At 43.6% G+C, this 27,193-nt stretch overlaps 1 protein-coding gene across 1 annotated transcript in view; it reads right to left on the bottom strand.

The window, feature by feature from the left end:
- Positions 1-8,346: 8,346 nt before the first annotated feature.
- Positions 8,347-27,193, bottom strand: part of LOC310995741 (NACHT, LRR and PYD domains-containing protein 12-like) — a gene marked incomplete at its 3' end in the record, with an annotated part of 91,398 nt that continues 72,551 nt past the window's right edge. Inside the window, exons 10-11 of the mRNA XM_083984864.1 lie at positions 19,823-19,996; positions 8,347-8,503 (exon numbers count right to left, since the gene is read on the bottom strand). Of these exons, the coding sequence (XP_083840990.1) occupies positions 8,347-8,503; positions 19,823-19,996 (331 nt within the window). The remainder of the gene's footprint in view (positions 8,504-19,822; positions 19,997-27,193) is intronic.

The raw sequence follows: 27,193 nt of genomic DNA, 5'->3' as shown, positions 1-27,193 counted from the left end.
ATGAAAATGTATTGGCTGTGTTGTTTCTTTTTTGGTGGGATGTCCAATTTATATGTAGAAATGCACATTTGCAAAAGTGACTTAGTATGTTGTCGCAAAAGTGGCTCTCCCCTTGATTTTGCACTGCCAATGTGGCTCTTGTGAAAAAAATAGTGAGGATCACTGAATTAGACAGTGTTTTGCTGTTCCAGGTGTTGCACACTATGTCCCTTAGAGGGCGCTAGAAGTATGTAGTAAAGAGTGTAACGGGGTTTCCTCCTCAGGTCAGTGAGGGTTGCTTTTATGTTCATGTCCACTATGCCTGCACGCTAATAAATGGCTGCTTCCTGCTAGCACTACTCGTCGTCGTTTTTCACCTCCTTTCCCACACAGTCTGACGACATGACAGTGTGTGTGTACGCGGATACAGGACACATCTCCGTTTACACTGGTCACAACGCGTCCATGACCACCTCCGGAGGTGGTTTGGCCGATCAGATCACTGTATTTTCATGTGGTCAAGCTCTATCTGATTGCAATCTGATCGGTGTGAACGAGGTTGTCTTTGTAGAGGATTCAAATGTACACAGTTTCGGGCGCATGACGTCTGTCCGACTACCCATTTCTCCGACCATACATTTCTTTATTTTTGCGTCCATTAGTCCGACCTCCCACTTCTCCGACTTAAGTAGCCCTAACCCTTAAAGCAGAAGTAAGCGACCCGGTCGTTTTCGCTAATGCTGCGTTCCAGGCAGGCTTTTGAAATCGTAAATTACAGCTTCAAGTCACAACTTACGACTTTGTAGCGTTCCAGGCAACCCACTCGTGTTTTTCCGACCTGTTTTACCCGTGAAAGTCACTATAACGGCCACTCGTAACTTCTGACCCGTGAACTCGTACCAGATCAAACTGATACAACTTCACAGGTCGGAGTTACGAGTTTCCTTGAACGCACCATAACAGTCCTCGTCCCGACGTCGCCACATTCACAGCGTCCCTTGGCTGCACACAGCGCCCTGCATGCCGTTCTCTCTCCTCATTGGATAAAAACTGTAGGATACGATAAATGTTTTCTCCTCGACTCAGAGCAGAGCAGAGTGACTGACAGACCCGTGTTTCAGTCCAAACACTCTATGTAAGTGATTGCTGTGGGAAGATATAACTATTTAAGACTTATATTAACACAAATATATCACTTACTTCTGATTTAACCTTACCCTAAACCTAACCTTAACACTGTAGAATGGGTAGTCGGAGAAATGAGCCGTCTGACTTTTGGGCAGTCGGACTGATGTATGCTCCCCCACAGTTTCACAGCCCTCACAGAAATATCCACAGAAAAATTCAGCCATCTATGTGAATGAACAAATGATTTGAAATTAGATAACATTACGTAGCTTAATATGGCCACGTCTTGCTATCAGAACTGCAGGCATGTTATGTGGGTGGGAACTTGAAATTGTAACGTCATTGTGGAGAAAAATTAAGTTATCAAGCCAACTTAGTTAAGTAAGTCAAACTTGAATTTGGTTTTAAAGCCATTAAAAATTAAATTTGAGTTTAAATCACATGCAAAATTAAGTTGATGTAATTACCAACATTATTATTTGAACACAAATTATAAAATAAACTTTGCAACTCAGAAGGTTGGTCTAAAACAGTGTGTGACGTCACTGTGTTTTTGCGCCACCATATTTGTGTCCGAATCAGGGCAATCTGGGCACAGATATCAGCATGTCACGTTACCAGAACAAGTGGAGTAGTAGGAGGAAATCAGCAAGAGACCGAAAATTGACGTTATTTGAAAGCTGCCAGGATTATATTGTGCTGTTGACTGTCATAGCAGTCGCCAAAGAAAACCCGGACTGCAGTTTTATTCCATCCCAAAAGACGTAAAGTTATCGGCGGAATAAATGGTTGACTGCAGGCATCTATCAGTGGCAGCATGGGCTGTGACAAGTCTCACAAAAAGAGTGGATTAACTTTTTTTTTAATAACATGGATATATTGAATTCTGCATTTTGATTACTTTCTTATTAATTACTCACTGATTCTGCATTTAGGGTCTTTTATTTCTGTATAACAGACCATTGCTAAGTAAAACAGACCGTTGCTAGGGGCGCCGCTCTGATCAGAGGAGCAGAGCAAAAGATCTATGCAGGATATTTACCTTGTGTTTCATTTTTACCTTCATTAAACAGCTTCAGACGAATTGTGATTATAGATAAATGACTTGTAGCTTGTTAGAGAGAGTGGGGGCTCTCTGCCTGCCACACCGCTGATGGAAACCAAACCTGCGATCAGAGGGAATGAATCCGCGCTGTGTCACAGCTGTCTCTGTGCCACCGCGAGTCTGTGACACAAACCCGTAACCGTAATCTCTTATTTATGACAGATAGGACTACATAAATACGCACATCGTAACATTTATATGATAATTCATCAATCTACTGACTGATTATCAAAAGCTCATTGAAAACGACTGCACATGAGTCGACTGGGAAGAAATTAATTAATTCACTCGTAAACCATGTAAGAAGTGGGATAATGTAGAGTTAGTCTGTTGTTATTGAGAAATAAACCCAGACAGGATGAAACCCTGTCATTTTGTCAAGAAACTGTCATTTCCATCCTGCGGTTTGATGCTGTCATATGAGGAGACCTGTCAAATCTGACACAAAAATGGTGGTGGCCTCGTTGATGTGACGTCACTGCAGCCCATGAATTAGAAGTACTTGCTGTGTACAGTGAAAGCAGTGGCCAAACGCAGGCCAAGGTACAGTCCCTGCTCCTGCAAATACAAACTAAAAGTGACTTTGCTATAAGGGGGTTACAAACCCTGACACTGTCTGTCACTGAGTGCATCAACCTCATTGAGGGACTAAAAGAGAACTTTGCTCAATTCAGACACAATGCAAAATGTGGGTATGAAGCGGTGATGAAGCTGACTGGAGAGCTGATGAGCAAATACGACGTCACGAGCTGGAACATCACTGCTGGGAACAGAAAAAGGAGACTTCCTGCGAGGCTCACGGAACCTGTGATCATGACAAGCCAAGTGTCAAAAATGATGATGACCTGTGACAACTCTGGAACGACATCCCAGACAGAGAATTGACAGAGTTGAACACTTGTTTCCATGAGGACCAGTATGGGATCATGAGGACAGCAGCCTTGTTTCTCCCACACTCTAAGACATTTGCTCAGACAGAGTCCATGCGCACCACATGTGATCACTATCACATCTCAGATGAGGATGCTGAATTAACGAGCTTTGCCTGGTTTCTATTGAAAAGAGACCAAAACACAACTCACCCACTCTCCTCCAGTTATACGTTATGCAGCAACTTTCCATGTCCAGCATAAGGTCCAGGCACTCACAACACACGTCGGAGTCCAACTGGCAGCACAAACATTCAGTTTCAGCAGCCAGCGGCCAACCCCCCAGACCCAGCACATAGACTCCACCGGCAGCTCTCCCTCTTTCACTTTTCTCCTCCATTTCCTTCAGCTCGTCTTCAGTAAACTCAGTCTCAAACTGATAGCGGCCTCCATCTAAATGAAACCAGTCATCATTGTTGTCAAACTGCATAAACTCAGCCATGTTGTCCCTTCTGTGATGTCTGCTTGTTATTGCCATGGTTACAGGTAGTCTGCTGGCATGGAGGCGATTACATTACCAAGTGAAGTAAGGATGAAAGAATGAAAATGTGTGATTATTACTCCATGCAATGCAGTCAAAGTTCCTATGTATCTGGCCTGTCAGTTTATAAAAGTTATTATCGAGTGTTCACAGGGAATTGAACAGAATTGGGCATTTCTAACTTAAGATATTTACGGGAGAGAATCACGTAAACAAGCACGAGATTAGACGTGATGACCAAGGGGGCAGTTGTCGGTCTGAGAAGTGAAGCTCACTTCCGCGTTCAAAAAACTGCAATCCCCTCGGCTGTCGCTGGGGGCTGGCTCCAGAAGGGAGCAACTCCAATCGAGCCCCATGTTAAAATAGCCGATTTTACAGCTTAAAAAAACATATTTACAGCCTGGTACATTTTATTTTTTTGGTCTCAACCGATAGTTTCTACCCCCGCACACACTCTGAGGGGGGTGAATCTTTTTTAAACTCTACCTTTTTACTATTATTAGGTTTAAAGTTCTGGCCAATCAGGGCGCGGAAACGTTGAGTGACAGGTCCGGAGACCACTGCTTCGAGGCCAGTGGGCGGGTTCTCGGCCGGCTAACGGCCGCACCGCTCCAAATATGGAAAGTGAAATCCAACATGGCGCGGTTCAAATCCCCGTAGTAGCGGCACAAAACAGACTCCCCCAAACCAATGGGTGACGTCACGGACGCTACGTCCATTCTTTTTACAGTCTATGGTGATGACACACGAGATCAGGACGACGTTTGTTGCCGGAAGAGACTGTAACACAGTGAAGCAGACATCACAGAAGGGACAACACGGCTGAGTTTATGCAGTTTGAGAACAACGACGACTGGTTTCATTTTGATTTTTTTTAATTGCTGATTGGTGAGCTGTCCCTTTTAGATTTAAGTCTGATGTATCTTGTGTCATAGGCTATTGTATGTTTGCTGCCGTTTGGTTCATGTTTAGTTGCCAACTTTGTGCAATTAAGTGGTTAATGGTGCTGTGCGCTGTAGAGAAATGCACGGCCCTTTTTTCTGAGAAAAGATGGCCCATCTAATTTTGTACTGGCGCACCCAAGATAAACATTCTGCCTATGCCACTGCACAGTACTTAAAGTACCACAGTGAAAGTATTTCCTGTAGTTACAATATTATAAAAACTTACTGTAGTATCAAAGTAAAAAGTTCTTCACTGTAGTTACAGTAACACAGTAAAACTACTTCATCATGTAATAATATAACAGTGAAAGTACTTCCTGTAGATAAAGTATCAGAGTAAAAGTACTTCATATATTATAAGGTATCCTTTAGTTACAGTACCAAAGTAAACTGAGTTCTCCCTGTTACAGTAACACAGTAAAAATACTTAATGTATATACAGAACAACAATAAAAGTAGTTTCTGTAGACAGAATCACAGTAAAAGTACTTTTCAAGGTATCACAGTGAATACTTCTCATATTTACAGTACCAGAGTAAAAGTATTTTCAGAATCACAGTAATTATACTTCATAAGGTATCCTTTATTTACAGTACCAAAGTAAAAGTACTCCCTGTACTTACAGTAAGTAACACAGTAAAAATAACATCATATAACATTACATAATATGTATTTACAGTACAACAATAAGAGTAGTTTCTCTAGATATAGCATCACAGTAAAAGTACTTCTTACAAGGTATCACAGTGAATATTATAATATAAGAGCAGAGTAAAAGTTTCTATAATGACAGTATCACAGTCAAAGTATTTAGTTTGCTGTTACTGCAGTAAAAGTACTTCCTGTACTTGAGTGACAGGTTTGACTCAACACCTTTACCTGTGACTGGATCACTGATGACTGACACACTGAAGCTGCTGCAGCGTTTTCTGAGTCTGTGATGTCATAGATGATGTCATGTGTGATGTCACATCCTGACAGGTTCACCTGCTGCACTTCACTTTATTTCACTCCTGCAGTCATCAGCTGTGGAAACAGATACAGATCAGACTCACTCCAGAGTCTCCAGTCGAAAGTCTGGACTCTTCACAAGATCATGAAGCTGCTGCAGAGATGAAGAGCTCAGAGGAGCTTTTACCACCACTTGATTTAATACATGGACACAAGTTAAAAGCAACCTTCTGAGTTGAAAACTTTATTTTATAAGTCGTGTTCAAATAATAATGTTGGTAATTACATCAACTTAATTTTGCATGGGATTTAAACTCAAATTTCATTTTTAATGGCTTTAAAACCAAATTCAAGTTGTTCTTACTTAACTAAGTTGGCTTGATAACTTAATTTTCCACAATGACGTTACAATTTCAAGTTCCCACCCACATAACATGCCTGGACCAGTTCCGATAGCAAGACGGTGTATTAACTGAAGAAACTCAATATAAACATTTCATGGTGAGTATTATTTCCTTTACATGTAACAGTTCTACGAAAATAATGAATTTGCACGTCTTTCATTACGTTTCATTGAGATATGTGCTGAGCAAGAGAGTCAATGAGAAAAGCCTTATTCAAGTTTTGCTTGTTTCACCATGTGGCCATATTAAGCTACGTAATGTTATCTAATTTCATATCATTTGTTCATTCACATAGATGGCTGAATTTTTCCACTGTAGGCAAATTGTTGTTTGATCAAACTGTGGACATTTCTGTGAGGGCTGTGAAACTGTGTACATGTAAATCCTGTACAAAGACAGGGTTGCTAAAGCATTGCAGGTTGTGCCATGGTCATTGTGGGGAATATCTACCATGTACAGTTGACATGTGAAAATACATGAGTTTGTGACATGAATGGCAATTTTAGCACTAATATCTATGGAATATTTGTCTTCCACAGAAGCTGAAAGCATACACCTTACTCCCTGCAAGAAGACCTGCTAAAGAGGTATGGATCTTACCATTATGATTTCTTATACTATGATTTGTGTGTGTGTGTGTGTGTGTGTGTGTGTGTGTGTGTGTGTGTGTGTGTGTGTGTGTGTGTGTGTGTGTGTGTGTGTGTGTGTGTGTGTTAGACTTGTAGTTCTTGAGACTGGTCTTGAGCCCATGAAAGGGGGCTTTCCCACCTGCAGAATATGCTGAACAATGATGATAAATATGTCAGAGAGCTTGCCCGAGCTTCTCTGTTCCTGGACCTAAGAAGACACAAGGTCCCCTTGGCACGTGGGTCGGAGCCTAATTTCCTGGGCTTTAAAGGGATAGTTCACTCAAAATTGAAATTTCACTCATTATCTACTCAACCTCATGTCAACTAAGGGCTGGGAGAAGTTTCAGAGTCCTCTGTTAGTCCAGTCATTTTATGAGAAGAGGTTAAACAAATTGCAACAGAAGCAAACTCAACTGATTTTGTATCCTCAGCATGTCCTGATTGAGGGAAAAAAAGCCCCGAAGAATCCCATTAGGGTAAAGTTTCGAAAAACACCCAAACATATCCCATTTATACGCATATAAAAAAAAATTTTCACATGTATAGGTCAAAATTTTTAACCTTTAGATATCTCCATGAAAATTACTGAGTTGATTACTTATATTAAGACAAACAAAAAATGTATTACAAGTTTTTTGAAATTCTTTGTTAACATGGGCAAATTTGCATAAATCTGCATAAATTCCACCATTTTGACGGCACATGTACATATGAAGTTGCTGTGGTGGTACCGGCATGAAAATTGGAATGAGTTGACTCCATCGGTCAACTGACAAGTTGACCACTTTAAATTTCAAGATGACTGCAATTTTTCAACACAGCCACATCCTTAGTAGAGCAGGTATGACATGAGCCAACAGTGCATAATCCAATTACGAATGGCTAATTTGCATACATACATACAACACCTGATCTAAACATTGGGTAGAGCAGGTGAAAATGTCTTGTTCAATCTTGTTAACATATAATATGTTAACAAGATTGAACAAGACATTTTTTAACTGTAATATGATATTACAGTTAAAAAACTGAAGGAATGGAACCAATTTAGGCTACCCATGAGCATTAATAGAGATGGAGCATGTCATACCTGCTCTACTAAGGATGTGGCTGTCTTGAAATATTGCAGTCATCTTGAAATTTAAAGTGGTCAACTTGTCGGTTGGGCTTTTTTTCCCTCACTCAGGACATGTTGAGGATACAAAATCAGTTGAGTTGAGCAATTTGTTTAACGTTGACCCCTTTTTTGGCCTAAAATTACTGGACTATGTGGCTTCTCTGAGTTACAGCAGGGCTCCGTGCAGCACTGCATGTCCATATAACGGTTGCAAATGGATACCAACTGTCTTTGTAACAAAAAGACACACAAAAAAACTTCCAAATACCTCCAAGCTGCTCGTATGTAATGTCCATCTTGTATTGAAGCCCTGAAATGCGAAATTGTTCCGAAAAAAATTAAATAAGTCTATATTTCAAGCTTGTTTGTAGCGGAAGCTCCTCTTCCTGGTCCGTCCAAATCTTGCAAGATTTGCGTCGGTGTCAGTGCAATTACTGACGTTTTTTGCTACTTAAAAAGGTGTGTACATTGTTGTAGTAATTAACTAGATAACATGGTAAAACTAGTTGGAGCAACTAAATTTTTTGAGTTATCAACTTAAAAACTTGCCCTTAGGCTTAGAATTATTAAGAGGTAATTAAAATAATTTTTGACTGAAGAGGTAAAGCTAATTCCCCCAATGTAATGTTGTTTGTTGGTTCAATGTAATTTCAATTTAAGTTGTCATAACTACGAAAGGCTAATGGAAACTGTAACATAATGTTTTTTTGTTGTTGTTGAGTCTAAACATGTAGTTTCTTTCTTTCAGCTGCAGGAGGCTCAGGTGGGAGGGGTTGGACTTCAGAGCTGAGACCAGAGAAGAACAGCTGATCTCTGACAACCTGCAGCCCCACAATCTGAATAAAGAATAAAAGAAGAAGATGAAATGAAGATCACTCAGACATAACACACCTGAAGCAATCAGATCATTGATTATTGATCAGACTGAGTGAAATGAGCTGAAAGTGAAGAGTCATTAGTGATTCGAATTACTGGGAAATGCGCATTAAAAGAAATTCGAATCGTGTGTGTTTCCATCTACGGACTTTGCACCCCCCCCCCCGGACGGACGGACAGACGGACGGACGGTCTGATTTGAACACATTAGCGCGATTTAGCGCATATGTTTATTACCTTCATAACGCGACCTGTCCGTGTGTGTGTGTGTGTGAGAGAGAGAGTCGCGGCTGCCACAGACTTTATTAATGATAAACGCTGGATGCGCTGGTTGATAGGCGTTTCGTTTTTACTGAGGGGGAACTATGAAGAAGTGCAGTAACATCATTATGAAGGTGTATGGGGGCTTTTATTTTGCCGTGGCGGTGCCACAATTAGGCTAATTAATTAATTGTTGTGTGACAGCGGAAACCCTGATGTTGTCTTGTGAGTGAACTGCAAACACGGGAGTAGACGGGGTGACGGTGCGCTACGTCACACTTGATTCGCATACAGCTGTTTCCATCCCATTAGAATCAACCAAAACCCGGCCATAGCGAGCGTATTTCAGTTTGTGCGAATCAGGGGATTTTAATGCGAATCACGGCGTTTCCATCATCATTTTCCGATGCGATACATCTCGATGCGCATCTAAACAGCTGATGGAAACGCACCTATTGTCAGTGTGAGAGAAGAACAAGTGGAAACATGAGACAACAACTATTTCAAACGTCCTTCCTTCATGACACCAAAGTCAATGATTCAAGTTCTGAGTGAAGATCAATCAGGTTCAGTTGTGGATCAAAGATCTAAGATCTACAACAGTAACAGTGAACTGACCTCAGAGTCTCCAGTCTACAGTCTGGACTCTCCAGAAAACCACTCAGATCCTTCACTCCTGAATCCTGCAGGTTCTTGTTTCCAGTCAGGTCCAGTTCTCTCAGGTGGGAGGGGTTGGACTTCAGAGCTGAGACCAGAGAAGAACAGCTGGTGTCTGACAAACTGCACTCCTTCAATCTGAATAAAGAATAAAAGCAGTGAGTTGAGGACAAAGCTCCTTGTTGACAGCGTTCAGTGTCTCATCATCTGTTCAGAGCAGCTCAGAAAACAGCTCATTAATATTCATGAGAAGCTGCTGCTGACTCCGCCTCTTCACCTGTCAGCTCCACCTGTGGCTCCATCCATACAAACTCAGAGATTTACTGACGATGCTCAAGACAACAGACATGTGAGGCTGAACTCTGTTATCATGACAACTAACCTGTAGAAACACATATTGAAAGAAGCTCAGAGACAGAAAAAACAGAAACCAGCATACACACACACACCTGCTTATTATGGGATGCTGACTTTGGATGTTTCACTATAGAGGGTACGCATTTACGTCACATTGCCCTGGGCAACGCCCCTTTCGTTCGGACTGAGTGGCAAAGCAAACCTCCCTCAACGTGCTGGCGGATAAACTGGATAAAATATCTTATATCAAAACAAATTGATGTCAGGAGGAATCGACAACCAGCTCCCCAAAAGCGTCTGCTGCACGGACACTGACAATCCTGTAACACGCAGTGTGACCACGGTACCTGCAGAGTGACTGACAGACTCACTGTGCAGTGGGACGAGATTGTAGATGTAAACACAGCTGATCGAAAAAAAATGACCGCTGCAGTGGATTTACTTTCCGTCATTGAGAACAGGATCTTGAATGTAACTCGGTCAAAGTGAGATGTATCCTCAAGATTTTTAGCAGCTCTGTTAGGTCATGTATGCTTTACATGCTGGCAAAGCTAGACATGTCAGACTTGTATGGGCTCAGAGAAAATCGCTTAGTTACTTGTGTCGTTTTTAAACTTTGGCAGCTCTGCCAGTCGACTTTTTGCCACTCAGTGGACGTTCCACAGCGACAGGAAGTCCGACATAGAATCAACAAAATAAACCGATCGTGAAAATGAAGCGTTTTGCTTCTCAAAACAATATGCATTCAAAAGAGTTGTCCACGAAAAAGTCAGACCTCACAATCGCTAGGCACTATTTTCTCTCCCTGCGGATCACAGTTGCTCGGATAGTTCACATAAACATATCTGACTATGACACAAGTGATGAAGCCATCCCCTGTTTTAGCACAGAGCAAACCTGAATAGGCTATGTGATGCTGAACTCCGTCAGATGGAGTTAGAGCCATAGACATCACCCGGTCACCCTGTCTCTCACAGCTACAGCTGTGGTCTAACTTCAGCTTGTCGCCTGTCCCTCCTCTCTCTCTCTGCCCGTTTTAAAGTCCCCCTCCCGCGACCCTTTTTGGTTATTTTAAAACATTCTCTGTGGTCTTTAAATTGTGATGATGAAGTTTTTAGCCAAAATCACAAAACCTGTGCCATTTCTCAGGGCTCTTCTTCTGCACAGCACCAGCAGCTCATTAGCAATGCACCTCTGGAGGGTGGGCGGAGACTGCGCTGCTCTGCTACAGCTACACCGAGCTGCCAAGCCTTTCACCTCTGAGCCAGATGCAGAGCGGGGCGAGAGCTTGTAACACTAGTGCCCTCCCCTGGGGTTGTGACGCGTCAACCCCAGTCTCCCTGAAACTGCCAGTTTGCGTCTGCCATTGGTTCACGGCAATTTGAAGGCAGAAAAACTCAGAAATGCAATGTTGCACTTCCTTTTCTGCTGCTATGTCCTCTAACATCAGAGAAATGCCGCAGGAACATGTGAGGAGCTCTTTTCCAAAACGCGATAAACGCCAATTTTAAAAAAAATGAGTTTGTCACGCCATTTTGTTGTGTAGTGAGCCTATTCACTGCTCCATCAACGTATCACGTCAAATCGCTACATTTCCCTGTTTAAAAGGCACTGCAAGATGCAGTTCCCCTCCAAACCGCGATAAGCGCCAAACCTATTTTTAGCCTAAACGCGATATGTCCTCTCTCGACCAATCAGAATTCGATTAGCGCTCTACGCAATCCAACATGGCGGTGCTCTGAGCCGGTGTTTGTTTTCATTCAGTCCAGAGCGATATCGCTCTGATTCAGTCTTTCCGAAAATGAGCTCTTTAAACAATTTTGATGGCCTTGAAGAGCCAGTGAGGCCGACACCGAGGGGTCGAAAACGCCGACTGGACAGAGAAAGCCACAAAAAAAACCAAGAGAAGAAGGCTCGTCACTCCGGCGGGGCGTTATTCCCGACAGTCGGATGTCAGCACAAAGCCACAGCGGAAAGTTTCTGTCAGGCCGAGAAGCTGTCGCCGGAGGACCTGATGAGGAATTTTGATTTGTTTTATAAAAACCCTGACAAAGTAGCACAGGACAGGGCAATACTTGATCTCCTGGACATCAGCCATGTCAAAAGGAAACGTCCGAAGGTCCAGGACGTTAACAAACACAAGAACCGGAGTGTGACAGTGAAGTACCGGCTCTTGTGTAACAACCACCCGGAGAAGGTGCCTGTTTGTAAGGCGACCTTCATCAAAGTTTTTGGTGAGTACAACTTAAGTTTAAGAATGAAATATCTCATCTTGTAGGTTTCTCCATTGTGACGAAGATTTTGCTGTAAACAAGCATGCTAACGTGACAGTGCTATACTAGTCTACTGGTGTCATTCCTTTAGAACAGGGCTAGGGAAGTGTGTGTGTGTGTGTGTGTGTGTGTGTGTGTGTGTGTGTGTGTGTGTGTGTGTGTGTGTGTGTGTGTGTGTGTGTGTGTGTGTGTGTGTGTGTGTGTGTGTGTGTGTGTGTGTGTGTGTGTGTGTGTGTGTGTTGATGGCTTTGAGGTTAAACAAACAAACTGTATCACATAGGCATCTGTATCACCAGAGACTGTAGGTTGTCTGTAAAAAGAGAGAGAGAAAGGGAGAGAGAGATAGAGCTGTATAAGGTGATATGTTAAGGAAAAGAGGTTCCTAACCACTGCTAAAGAGAAAACTGGAATGGGGGAAGGAGTAATGTGTAGTTATAGTTGTGTGTAGTTTCTATTTATTTAATACTGGCTCCAAACAATGTATGTGACGATCTAATAATAATTTACTTTCACAGGCATCAGCAAGGACCGTGTGTCCCGGGTGGCGCAATATTATGCTCAGACTGCAGAGGCTCGCCCAGAGAGAAGAGGTGGTGCACGGCACAGTGAGGAGCAGGCACAGAGAAGGGAGCTCATTGTTGAGCACATCAAGTCTTTCACCTGCAGGGCCAGCCATTATGGGCGGAGAGGAGCACCGGGCCGCAAGTATCTCCCCAGTGACTTGAATGTGCGAAAGATGCATGAGCTCTTTGAGGCTCAGAACCATGAGCACACCAGCTACTCCCTCTACTACTCTGTCTTCTCACAAAATTTCAACCTTGGCTTTGGTCACCCTGCTTCAGATGCATGCTCCGATTGTACCAAGTACAAAATCAGGTTTACCGATCCAAACCTAACCGAGACGGAGAAGAGGAGGGAATCTGCATTCTTCATGTTGCATCGCCGCAGAGCACGCGTGTTTTATGACATGTTAGGCAGGGTTGCAGAAGATCATTTGACCCTCTGTTTTGATATGATGCAAAACATGGTCCTTCCAAAAACCCCAGTAGGGCAGGCCTATTACTCGCGGCAGCTGTACCTCTACCTGTTTGGTGTCGTTGTGCATAATGGAGAGAACAGTATGCAAGTAAAAGATGACGTCCATCTGTATGTGTGGCAGGAGAACGAAAATAGAAAGGACAGCAATATGATCGCGTCTGCGCTGTGTGACTGCCTCAAGGTTCAACTTCAGGACAGAGTTAGCAGTTCGAGAGGGCTTCGGCTGTTCAGTGACTCTTGTTATGGGCAGAACAAAAACATGAGCATGGTGTCCATGCTCATGCAACTTAGGCAGCTATTTCCAAACCTGGGCATTGAGCACACCTTTCCTGTACGGGGCCACAGTTACCTCCCTGCTGACCGTGTCTTCGGCAGAATTGAGCAGAAGATCAAGAAAATGGACACAATTCTACTACCTCAGGAATACCACACCATCCTGGAGCAATTCGGCCATGTCCATGTCTATGGCAAAGACTGGGAGGCATATGATTATAGGTCAGCCACAAAGGAGTGTGTCAAGGCTCAGAGGGGCTTTAAAATCAGTGAGGCACGCATGCTCGACCTGAGCACCAACAAGGTTGGCTGTAAGACATCGTACAATGGCGAGTATTGTTTCCACAGTGTGTTAAAGCAGGGCAAGCGGTGGGCTAACCTGAAGCCAGTGGTTCTTCCAAAGCAGACCTCTGTGAAGGCCGCAAAGAAGCGCGATGTGCTGTCACTGTTAGGAGCAATAGGTGTCTCTGATGTCGTGCAGGCTTATTATGATGATGCACTCGGTCAGGTCACTGACAATGCAGGCCTAAGTGATGAAGAGTAATCTGGCCTGCATCAGTAGTCTCTCACACACACACACGCACACACACGCTCACACACTCTTTCTGTCTCTGTCTCTCTGTCTCTCTCTCTCTGTCCTCTCACACACTCAAACCACACCTCACAATGGTCCTATGACTTGAATATAAATAGTTTTTTTGTGGTGGACAAATTGGTCCTACTTGTTTTTGGATTGACTAAAACTACTTTGAATGTATAACTGAATGACTTGCCTTTATTGTTATCATTTTTATCATTACTTTTTATACTAAAGTGTGAAGGTCTCGCTCTGTCTCTCTCTCACACACACACACTGACTGTCTCACTATCTCTCTCTGTCCTCACACACTCAAAGTACATCTCACACACGTGACTTGTATAATAGCGGACATTGGTCCTACTTTTTACGATTTACATTTTACTGAATGACTTAATGAATGTGTTGATGAATGAATTTTTTTAATTATTCAGACATACTGTATGTTTACTTGTTACACGTTAGACACTTTACTAAAAAAATGACTTTGAATGTATTAATAATTAACTTGCCTATTGAAGATTGTTATCATTACTATCATTACTTTACAGGTTCAGCACTAAATGTCTATTAGCCTAAATGTGTTATTAAGTAATGTATTTAAATGTATTTTTTATATTGTTGTATTTAATTAATGGTTTTGTATGCTATTTTTAAATGATCTTTTTGTGGTGGACAATATTGAAACATGTAATTAATTACTATTTAGTTTATATTATTATTTGGCTTTTATTTATTTTATGCATTTGCACTTATTTGATTTATATACAGTTTAAGTATGAGTCCCTTATATAATGTGTTGCATTTTCTCTTGTTTCTCTTGCATAAACCATCAGTTTCTTTAAAAAAAAAGTGGATTTATAGCGTTTTGAAAAAAAAAAAAAATAAACTTTGAATTTATAATCAACAATATTGTTGTTTTATTTAATATTCATTGTTCAACATGTTCAGACTGACCCAACAAATCATTATAACAGGATAAATTGAATATTACCAAAATGGGTGGGTCTAGGTAAAAAATGTCATTTTCTTGAAAACTATTAAAATGGATTTATAGCGTTTTGGAAAAGAACTCCTCATGTGAAAAGCACGAAAAACACAATTTTCATGGGAGGGGGACTTTAACTCCATCTGACGAAGTTCAGCATCACATCAGGTTCATAAAGGTTTTGCTCTGTGCTAAAACAAGGGATGGCTTCATCACTTGTGTCATAGTCAGATATGTTTACGTGAACTATCCGAGCAGTAAACTCCGTGAAACAGCTGATAGAAACGCGCACAGCCGTCTACAGGCGGCAGCGCGCAGTGATACGCAGGGAGAGAAAATAGCGCCCAGTGATTGTGAGGTCAGACTTTTTCGTGGACAACGGTTTTGTGATGCAAATGTATCACTCTTTTGAACGCATATTGTTTTGAGAAGCAAAACGCTTCATTTTCGTGACCCCAGCCAACTAGCCGGACTACATTAGTCAACACCAAAACCAGACCGGAACTCTGCTGACGGGACGCAGTCCGGGGAAAGTCACTGTCACAGCACGTAACTGCTGATGGGGATGCCATATAGATTCATGTCAAAAGACCCAAACTATCCCTTTAATTGTTGTGGTTGCACTTTAAGTTGTTGTTTCACATTGGTGTTGCAGTTTGTTTAAAACCAAAAAGAAATGATGACATGTTTACAGCAAATGCATTGGCTATTGGTTTATTTTGTTACTTTTAGTAGTAAGAAATTACAGGCTATGATGATGATCCGTAACGACAGATTAGAACATTTTTAATTAGTTTGTAGTAGTTAGGTGTGTAAATGATCAATAATCAGTATTATTGGCAATAATAGAGCCCCATGGAGGCTTGGGCTGGCCCTGATCACAGATAAACACGGTTGTCGGGTATTTATAAAAAGAAAAAACAGGAGGGAAACAGTGACTACGTGTCAGCCTCCGGCCGTCCTGGGCTACAGGCCGTTCTTCTCCAGAACACACAGATGTCCAGTCCACCCCTGGAAAAGTATAGAGCTAAAACCCTGCCATCAAGCAAAACTGAAAGAAAAAATGTTGAAAGCTTGAAAACCTGTGTTTGAAAACGTACAAAAGATTTGTAGGTGTAAATAGTGTTTTGAAAGGCTGAAATAAAAATTCAAATCTCTGAAAACATTATTTTGTATTTGAATTTTCATTTCAAATCTCTGCAGTGTTTCTTTCACTTCTTTACAACTACAGCACTGTTTTTACAGTGTTTCAACAACACACTTTCAGAGTTCAAAATTTGGCACAATTCTCCCACAGTATAATTTTGTTATCCCGTTTTGAAACCTTGTAAAATTGAGATCTGAAAACTGGTGTGAATATATTTAGAAAAAAGTGTTGAGATGTTGAAACCTGAGTTTTGAAAGGGCGAATCTCTGATTTGGAAATTTGGAAGGCGTAAATAGTGTTTTGGCAGGCTGGAAAAAAATTAAATTGTCTGAAAACATTATTTTGTATTTGAAAATGAATTCCAAATCTTTGTCTCTTTCTTTAACTTCTTTACAACTACAGCACTGTTTTTCCAGTGTTTCAACAACACACTTTCAGAGTTTCAAATTTGGCAGTGTTCTCTGTGAAAAAGTTCTGAAACTCTGAAGACAGAAAGCGGGATTTGGTAATAACCTTCTCAGTTTATTGGTTGCTGAATAATCTTATAGTCCAATGACATATCGTCCTGTCAATCGGCCATGCGAGACTGACAGACTGCTCCACCAATGCAGTGACAGAGCAGAAACGCCTCACTCACGTCCCCCATGAAAAACCGAGTAATCATGGTAGTACAGTTGTGATCTGGGATCGAATCCAGGAGGGTGAGCACATTGACTGCGTTTACATGCACTTCAGTACCCCGATTTCAATCGGGTTTTTTAAGTACCCCGATTTTGTGTTTGCGCATGTAAACACCATTTCCCGATTCCAGAAATCGGGATAAGCTCATATCCCGATTTTGAGAAACCAGATTTTGCTGCCTGGAGAACTCCGAAAGAAATCAGGATACTGGAGCATGTAAACACAGTAAGAGAGCAAGAGCGCATTCTGGAGCGACGAGGAGACTATTAAGTTTTAATATGTTTTCATGCGAGAAAGTTACTGTTTAGATCTCCAATGTGTGGCCGGTTTATCCACATGACGGCTGTGTACAAGTTTGCTACAACGTTTTTCGGAGCAGTGAAGCTCCATCTGTGTGAGCTGTGACCGGGACATCACAGAGACAGCAACCCCGTCTCCTGACGTGCTCGCCGGCCAGGCTACTCCGTCACCTCGGTGGAGAAAACCATCGCTGATTAACTTACCCGTAGGTTTTTAGATGTTTACTGCCGGCTGGTTATATTCTTTTTAGGAGATAAACGCTGGTTTCATTGATGAAATCTAACAATTGTGGCAGTCGCATTAGTTTATTTGAAGTAAAAGTGAAGCTTCATGTGTGTATTGGAGGAGCAGTGCTGCCTGGAGGCTCTGTAGCCTAACGTGTGTACAGAAATCACCACTTTTACATCAATAAAAGCATGTTTTATAATGAACCGATCAGTCTGCATTGAATTTACCTTTCTTTTATTAAGTTATAGCTATAACATGGCAGCATTTTTAATTTGTAAATTTTCGGACCTATATTTCCTAGTAGTTGCGCTTCCTGTTGTAAACAATAAACATGAATGAAACACACATACGCACGTAAGACGCAGTAATCAGAAACCGGGATACTGTATTTATCATGTATACAGGGATACTGAATAACCGGGTTTCTCTAAGTCCATGTAAACACCATACCCCGAATTTGATCAAAACACGGGGTACTTAAAAAAAACGATTAAAACCGGGGTACTGAAGTGCATGTAAACGCAGTCATTGATAGTTTTTTGTCTTGTATATCAGCCCACTATACATTATTAGCCGGCCGGGGACACACCGGCCAGCTAATAATGTGTCGTTCACACACACCAGACGCGCCCTGCAGCGATCGTTTCATCTGGTGTATTTACCGCGAGCAATCGCGTCAAGCTGGGTCAAACAAAGACACACGAGAGAATCTGGTCCCTGACTCTTCAAAATAAAACACCGCGAATCGTGGCCCCTCGGAAACTGACTTCCTGACTCTACAGTGGGCCATAGAAAAGCTGCACTTGTGCTTCGGCATTTTGTGAGCAGAGGCAACGCTGCTCCAAAGTCTGCTCCCTTTGAATGAGCGCATCGTAGAGCTGCACATACAGAGGCAGCCTCTCGGGAATTACGTCAGAGACGCAACAAAATACCAGAGTATTATTCTGTGCAAAGCGCCAGTCAAATATGTTTATAGATCCCATGAAAAACATTGAAAACCGGACATTTTCATGAATTTATAAAACCCACCCGGACACCCCGGACAGGGCGTAAAAAGTGGACATGTGCGGGTAAAAGAGGACATTTGGTCACTCTACATTTAGTGCTGGGCGGTATACCGGTTCATACCGAATACCGGTGATTTTTTTTTTTATGATATGAATTTTTCATATACCCCAATACCGGTGAGTGTGTAGCGTACAAAACGTTGGGAACACAGAGCGGCGGAACGTCGCACTGCGGGACATTGTTTGAGAGGGAGACTGTTTTGCAGTTGTACCAAACAAGCTGCATGCCTGGGTTGAGCGGTGAATAACATGCACGGAGAAAATGTCACAGACACAGAGGAACTTATACCAAAAAGAGGCGCCGTGTCGGTTGTGTGGAAGTACTTGGGCTTTTTTTTTTTTACTTAATTAATTATCCTAAAAAAAAACAGTCTCGGGGTATAGCAAGACTGCATGGAGCCACATGTATGTTATTGAGAACGTGAGACATTAAAACTAAGTTACTTGCTATCAACACGGCCTCATCCTTGGAACATGACATGGTACCAGGAGTAAACTCGAATGGGCGACATGGATTTAAAACCACCGGAAAGTTTGAAACTAATGAGAAATGGTTAAAATAACTGACACAGCTAATGTGATGATTCATGTTAATGCATTTTACCTTAGAAAAGGGGGGATGTTATGATTGGATGTTATTACATGTTTGACCGCTAGGCGGCAGTACTGGTTTGTAGTCAGCTTACCGTACCATATAACAGGGTAGAGCAAGACTGCTGACTTTCAGATAACTTTACTACAAGTTCAGATTGTCAGAATTAGGTGATTTTCATGGTCTAAGCCACTAAACAGAGCTAGCTTCTGTCCAGGCAGCAGCTGCACAAACCACTCAGCCATGTGCAGTATTACAGAGCAAAGGCCCAGAGCTGCTCTGCCTCTTCTGTCAGTACGCTGTGTATGTGGCTGTTTGCACATGTGCAGTAAGTTCTCACAGAGAGTTCACATGGAGGTGAAAAGGCACAACGCTACGCTGCCTCTTAACTTAACTGCACCATGTCCCTGGCTTTTTAGCCTCCAGCAGTTTTGCAGCTAATTAAAGTGCAGTGATGGCTCCACTGGAGAGGTGAACACCTTAATGAGCTTTCATCTGAAGAAAAACAGAAGGGAGACCAACGCCTGAGCTACGGTGACTAACAGTTAGCAAGTTTTACCCTGCTCTCTCTCTGACATTTAGACACTTTTACTTACACACACACACACACACACACACACACACACACACACACACACACACACACACACACACACACACACACACACACACACACACACACACACACACACACACACACACACACACACACACACACACACACACACACCTACAGCCTCAGTGTGGATCAGTAGAATATCCGCCTCTTGTCTGCAGCTCAGTATCAACACAACTTTCACATCACATTCATCTGAGCACAGAAATAAAACTGAGTCTGACCTCAGAGTCTCCAGTCTACAGTCTGGACTCTCCAGAAAACCACTCAGATCCTTCACTCCTGAATCCTGCAGCTTGTTGAGGCCCAGGTCCAGGAGTCTCAGGTGGGAGGGGTTGGACTTCAGAGCTGAGCCCAGAGAAGAACAGCTGATCTCTGACAACCTGCAGTTCTCCAATCTGAATAAAGAATAAAAGCAGTGAGTTGAGGACAAAGCTCCTTGTTGACAGCGTTCAGTGTCTCATCATCTGTTCAGAGCTGAACAAGCTTCAGGTCCAGAGGATGTGGACACAGTCACAGTGGCTCAGGAGAAACTGTCCACTGTCTGAAGCTGACCTCTGACCCCTCACTGACAGTGGAGTCATGTGACCAGAGGCTGCTTCACAGACACTGTGGACAGGAAGTAAACTCCTTTAATGTCATGTGACCATGAGCTGAAGCTTCCTTCCTGTGGAGCCCAGTGTTGATGTTCATGAGCCTCAGTGTCTCCACAGTGGGATCATCAAACCAACACTGTTCTCTGACTCTCTGACTGACATCTCACACTGGGAAGCTGCTTTGACCTTTGACCCTGAACCAAGCAAAGAGGGAAAACTCACATCTATCATCATCATCATCACACTGACCTCTGAGTGACCTCTGACCCTTCACCTTCTACCAGCTGCAGTAACATGGAGTCACAATCAGTCGCTGCTTCAAACTGAACTTCACACATTTGAACTGAACACAGACAAAAGTCCAACAGGTCCAGTCAGTGAACTCACCTCAGAGTCTCCAGTCTACAGTTTGGACTCTCCAGTCCAGCACACAGAACCTTCACTGATGAGTCACTCAGTTTGTTGTTACTCAGGTCCAGTTCTGTCAGGTGGGAGGGGTTGGACTTCAGAGCTGAGGCCACAACTTCACAGTGACTCTCTGAGAGAAAACAACCAACAAGTCTGTGAAGAGAGAAAATATCAAATGTGTCAGAATGAAATCAGATGAAAGCTGCAGTAAAAACACAGTTGATGCATCTGATGACAGGATGTGATGATGTGATGAACATCTGAGCTTCAGCTCATCTTCTCTGACTGAATTTGACAGGACAATGATCCTCATCACTCTCACAGGATGGACGGGACCCTGAAGCAAAGCCTGCTCACTCTATATTATCCCTTACCTAATGTTTTCAAAGTCAAACAAAGAATAATGAAAATAAATAAAACTCTGTTTATGTGAACTACTGATCTAAACTACTGATCAATAATTATATTGATCATGTCTGGACTCACCCAGCCTTCCTGCAGTTCCTCACCGCTGGGATCAGTCTCAGCCGTCCCTGACATGTTGTGTTGTACTTCTCCAGGTCCAACTGGTCCAGAACCTGATCTGACATCTGCAGCATGTAGGCCAGAGCTGAACACTGGATCTCAGAGAGTTCCTCTGATCTGTTCTCTGACTTGAGGAACTGTTGGATCTGCTGATGAACTGACTGGTCCTTCATCTCCGTCAGACAGTGGAAGATGTTGATGTTTCTGTCAGGAGGGATTCCATAACTCTTCATCTCCTTCAGGTTGTTGATGGTTCTCTGGATGGTTCCTGGACTGTTGTCTGTCTGACCCAGCAGACCTCCGAACAGCCTCTGGTTGGACTCCAGAGAGAGGCCATGAAGGAAGCGAACAAACAGGTCCAGGTGACCGTTTCTACTACGGAGGGATTTCTCCAAGACTCTCTTCAGGAAGTCATCCAGGGTTAAATCTCTACCACTATCAGAAAATTGACTGTCTTCTTCTTCGTCTTCTGAAGACAAGTCACTGTTATCATGTTCCTCGACTTGTTCTTCCAGGAAGTTCTCCAGGACCTGTGTGTTCCTCTTAGTGAAACAGTGGAACATGTAGACTGCAGCCAGAAACTCCTGAACACTCAGATGAACAAAGCAGTAGACTGTTTTCTGGAAGATCACACTCTCTCTTTTGAAGATCTCAGTACAGAGTCCTGAGTTCACCAAGGCCTCTGTGACATCCAGACCACACTGCTCCAGGTCTTCTTGGTAGAACATTATGTTTCCTTTCTCCAGCTGTTCAAACGCCAGCCTCCCCAGCTTCAGAAGAACTTCCCTGTCGGCCTCCATCAGCTCCTGTGGACTCGTCTCATGTCCTTCACCGTACTTGTTCTTCTTCCTCTTTGTCTGGACCAGCAGGAAGTGTGAGAACAGGTCAGTGGTGGTCTTGGGCAGCTCTCCTCTCTGGTCTGTGGTCAACATGTGCTCCAGAACTGTAGCACTGATCCAGCAGAAGACTGGGACTTGACACATGATGTGGAGGGTCCTGGACGTCTTGATGTGTGAGATGATTCTTCTGGACAGATCTTCATCACTGGACCTCCTCCTGAAGTACTCCTCCATCTGGGCGTCAGTGAAGCCTCTGACCTCTGTTACCCTGTCAACACATGTAGGAGGGATCTGATTGGCTGCTGCAGGTCTGGAGGTGATCCAGACCAGAGCCGAGGGAAGCAGATTCCCCTGGATGAGGTTTGTCAGCAGCACGTTGACTGATGACGTCTGTGTGACATCAGACACAACCTCCCTGTTGTTGAAGTCCAGTGACAGTCGGCTTTCATCCAGGCTGTCAAAGATGAAGAGAAGTTTACAGACAGCCAGCTGCTCTGCTGTGACCTTCTGTAATGTTGGATGGAAAACATGGAGCAGCCTGAGAAGACTCAACCGCTGATCTCTGATCAGGTTCAGCTCCCTGAAGGAAAGCAGAACCAGCAGACGGACATCTTGGTTCTCCAAGCCCTCGGCCCAGTCCAGAGTGAACTTCTGCACCGAGAAGGTTTTTCCAACGCCAGCGACGCCGTTGGTCAGAACCACTCTGATGGGTCTCTGTTGGCCAGGTGAGACCGTAGAGACATCCTCTCTCTGTTGGACAGGGAAGTCTTTAAAGATGTCGTTGCACTTGATTGGAGTGTCATGGAGGGTCTTCTTCTTGGACGTTGTCTCCAGCTGTCTCACCTCATGTTGGGTATTAACCTCTTCACTCTGTCCCTCTGTGATGTAGAGCTCAGTGTAGATCCTGTTGAGGAGGGTTACACTTCCTGTTCCCTCAGTTCCTTCAGTCACTTGTTCACATCTGCTCCTCAGACTGATCTTATGTTGATCTAAAACCTCCTGCAGACCACCATCTGCTGAGAGAGAAGAGACAGAGTCAGACTGAAGACAGAGAGTCTGACAATCTGATCAGATTATTTTCATCAGCTACAGAAAAACTACAGACAACAAAGAGAAGGTTTGAATCATCATCTTAAATGTCAGTGCTGTGTGATGGAACAATGACTCTGGAGAAAACAACAGGTCCTGGTTTCACTAATGACCACATCAGCAGACAGATGTTCAGTCTCACTTTGTCCACAGCTGCTCTGATTGGTTGTCTGCAGTCCACCTCTGGTTCTTGGTCTTTGTCCACACTGGGGACAGGAGGGGGGTCCTGGAGAACCAGACTGGTCCCAGTCTGAGGTGAAGCACTGTCTGCAGAACCAGTGTCCACAGCTGGTGGAGACTGGATCCTTCAGGACGTCCTGACAGAGACCACACCAGGACAGCTGCTGGTCCACAGAGACACCACTCATCTTCCTCCTGTCAAGACATTTCTGGATCAACAACATGTCAGAGCTCCACATCTGAGCTCTGATTGGTTGACCACCTCAAGGGGGCGGGGCTTCAGGAAGCAGAGGAGCAGAGAGAGACAAAGTAGAGGAAGACGAGTGTAGAGAGACGTGCTGAATGAAGACCTGGTCCTGAACTGGTCTGGTTTCTGTCTCTGTTTATCTGTTGACCTTAAATCTGGACTCTAAAACAAACTCCCTGTTAGTTTGAGTCTCTTCAGTTCTGCGTTGTCTGGTCTGGTTTTTACTCCAAATGTATGAAATGATTGAGAAGCTGTTGGTGGTGTTTTCCTCTGATCATGTCTTTGATGTTGGTTCTGGACTGAGTCCTATCAGCTCTTTAACTAATGAGCTCCTCATCCAGACACTGCTGTGTGGCTCTAATCAACCTGTGTTGGAGTTGAGGAGACTGAAGCAGCTCCACCTGAGCTTCACTACATGTTGTGGAGAAGCTCAGACAGTCACAGGAAACATTGATCACTCTTGTCTGGTCCCTGACTTTTCAAAATAAAAGTCTGTGTGTATCAGCTGCTTTAATCTCTACTGTGACTTCAGTTTAAAGGCTCAGACGTGTGGATCATTAAAGTGTTGGTGCAGCAACGTTCACACTGACTGAGGCTGATGACACAGGAACATGAGGACGCTGTGCTTCACCAGTCTGATGGACAGAGTGTGTGTGCATGTTTGTCTCTGAGGTTTGTTGTGAACCTTCAGAGTCTGATGGATCTGGTTCCTGGTTTCTCTCTGTTTCCTTCACGTGAGTCTAATGACTGAATCATCATCAGATCAGTTTACAGTAGAAACCATCTCTTACTGTGAGTCTGAAGGTCCAGGTCTAAGTCCAGGTCTGAACTCAATAGGTCGCTCTTTGGACTTGTCACTCTTCATGGACTGACAGATTGATCCTGAAGACTCTGCTCTCAGTCTGTGGTTCTGACCTCTGCAAACACAAACATGTTTTTTTCACATCATATTGATCATTAATCATTGATCAGTGGACACACACTCACACACACACACATGCTTTTAATTCTATCTTTGAGAGGACACTCATTGACAGGCTGGATTGCACCAACAAGGTTTAATTTAATCTAAGATTAGCTCTAATCAGAGATTAATAAAACTCAGTTTAAAATGAGTTAATCCATGTTTAAAATTAAGCAGAGACCGGGTAAACCAAGAATAAATATGTGTTTTAAGTTCATAATACCACAGGAAAACAAATTATTAACCACTCTGTCAAATTTGGAGGACTAAAAAAGTCGTTAAGTATATAAAATTCTGCATCAAAGTTGTCAATAAATGAGCAGTTTTCTCTGCTTCCGGACGGTGGGGCCGTGTCGCGATGTGGTGGTGCTGCAGGCAAAGAGACCACGCCCCCTAGCTGGCAGGAGAGCTAGACTTCACTGAACGTCTCTGATACACGACCTACACATGTACACGTCGACGTCGTCATGAAATAAGGACGGGAAAGTGACCTCAAACACACTCCACCACACACCCCAGTCCTCAGCACTGACACAGCTGATAAACCTTCAGGAAATATTTCTTACCTTCACTCTTGGTGTCTAAAACAGTCCCAGCAGCAGCAGTCATCCAGCTGCAACAGGTTATAATCCACCATGCTGCTCCTGTTTACATCTCGTTACCGGTCAGCGTGTTGCATCCATTTGCATTGTGTGAAAAAAAAAATAAAGTTTTTAGCTAACGTTAGCTTAGCTTTAGCTTCAAGTGTCCTGACAGGAGAAGCAGTAGCAGAGACAGTGAATCATCTCTGGACCTGGTACCGAGTCCAGACCCGGGCCAGACCGCCCGGCGCCCGTGACACACGGCGTCCGAGCTGAGCAGCAGCCGTGTCCCGGTGGGAGGAGACCGGGGGAAACAACACGGTGGAGCCGGGATCAGAAACAGACCAGGGTAAACAACACGGTGGAGCAGGGAGGCTACGGCTGCTACCGTGGCTAAAAACTTTTTTTTTCTCTCACACAATGCAAACGGAGGAAACGGGCAGACCGCGAGTAACGATCTAAACGGGAATAATATCGGTGGATTATTAATGTGGTGCTGGATGACTGATGCTGCCTGTTTTAGACACCAGAGTGAAGGTAAGAAATGGTTTGATCAGCTGTGCGTCCGCTCGGATGTGTGGCCGGGACCACGGCGGAGTTTTTTTTTTTTGTGTTTTCTGTCCGTGATTGTATGGCTGGTCTCCCGTGTGTGTGGATGAGAGGAGGCTGCTTGGTTGGACAGTGTGTTAATGAGGGAGACTCTGGTCAAAGGACGGTGTTGTAGCTGCTGCTGCTGCTGCTGCTGTGTGTGTGTAATAGTGTTGTGTAGTTCGCGAGTGATTCGTTCGAAGGAACGAATTATTTAAGTGAACGTACTGACTAGAATCACTTCCTGACCTGATTCGTTCCTTTCTCAGTTCAGTAGTTGAGCTCAGCAGCGAGCGTGCAGGCCGACAGTGGAACTGCTGTGTGGTCTGTGAATCACTGAATGACCTGCGAATCTGGTGGCGGAGACTCTCGTTGCGAGGGAACGGTCGGTGCATGTTCAGTGATGCGTTCACTGACAGTCGGGGCTGAGGGCTCCAGTTCACTCACTGCGCGCGTGGTTCACTGTACTGGGGGAGGGCTCCAGTTCACTCCCTGTGCGCGTCGTTCACTGCATGTACTGGGGGCTGAGGCCGCCCATTCACTCCGTGTCGTTCGCGAACGTACTGACACGGTGATTCACGTTCGCGCTGCCACTCACTCACGAACCTACTGCGCACACAGAGAACTGCTGCTGAGGACGTGATTCAGGTTTGCGCTGCCACTCACTCACTCATGATTCGCAAACCTACTGCACACACAGAGAACTGCCGCTGGGGAAGCTGTTACTCAGTCACTCACTGGTGATTCGCGAACCTGCACCAGAGAACTGCTGCTGCAGACGTGATTCAGGTTCACGTACTGTGCTGAATGTGGCGCTGTGTCACTCACTGCCTGGTGTACTGAATGCACAGAGCTGTGTAGCGTCATGTTAAGTGAATGTACTGTGCACAGAGGACTTGCGTTCACTGTGTAGTAATATAAAAATAAATATAAAAAAATATAAAATATATATATAAAAAAAGGAAAGGGGACGTAGAGTGTACAGTACAGATATTCGCAGATATTCAAGGAAATTATGAATGGGAAAAATACTTTTTACATGTTTTGAGGGACACATTTAAGGCCTAATTAATATGATAAGAAGAAAATTACAGCAGTCAAGACCGCAGAGGAAACAAAATACAGTCTGGGCCGATACCCGCCGTCACCAACACCAGGAGCCTCTGGTGTCACATGTCTTTTTGTTTTGTTTTTTTTAAACAGGAGAGCTGGGGTCCGTTTCACAAAGCAGGTTTAGTGAAAACTCTGAGTCTGTTAACCCTGAAATGAGGCAAACTCTGGGTTTTCCGTTTCAGAAAGGGAGGAGGGACATTTGTGAGGAACATGGTGACAATTTCACAGAGGAGCGCCAGGACAGGCATGACAACATCCAGCCTCCTGTTCAGGCATTACCTGAACATGGCGATCAAGAAGGGGCTGGCATTAGAGCAGCTTTAATGGCCTACTTCAATAGAGGGAATGAGTAATTTCTATTATTTTGTCATTTACTTTATGTCACTTAATCTTTCAGTTCATGACTGCCATGTTCTCATGTCTTTATGAACACAGTGACTGAAAACATCATTTTGTATATTTTGT

This window comes from Trachurus trachurus (genome assembly GCF_905171665.1).
Source record: "Trachurus trachurus genome assembly, chromosome: 13".
NCBI lineage: Eukaryota > Metazoa > Chordata > Actinopteri > Carangiformes > Carangidae > Trachurus > Trachurus trachurus.
Note: the sequence above shows the minus strand (reverse complement) of the source record. Positions and strands in the feature narration are given on the sequence as shown.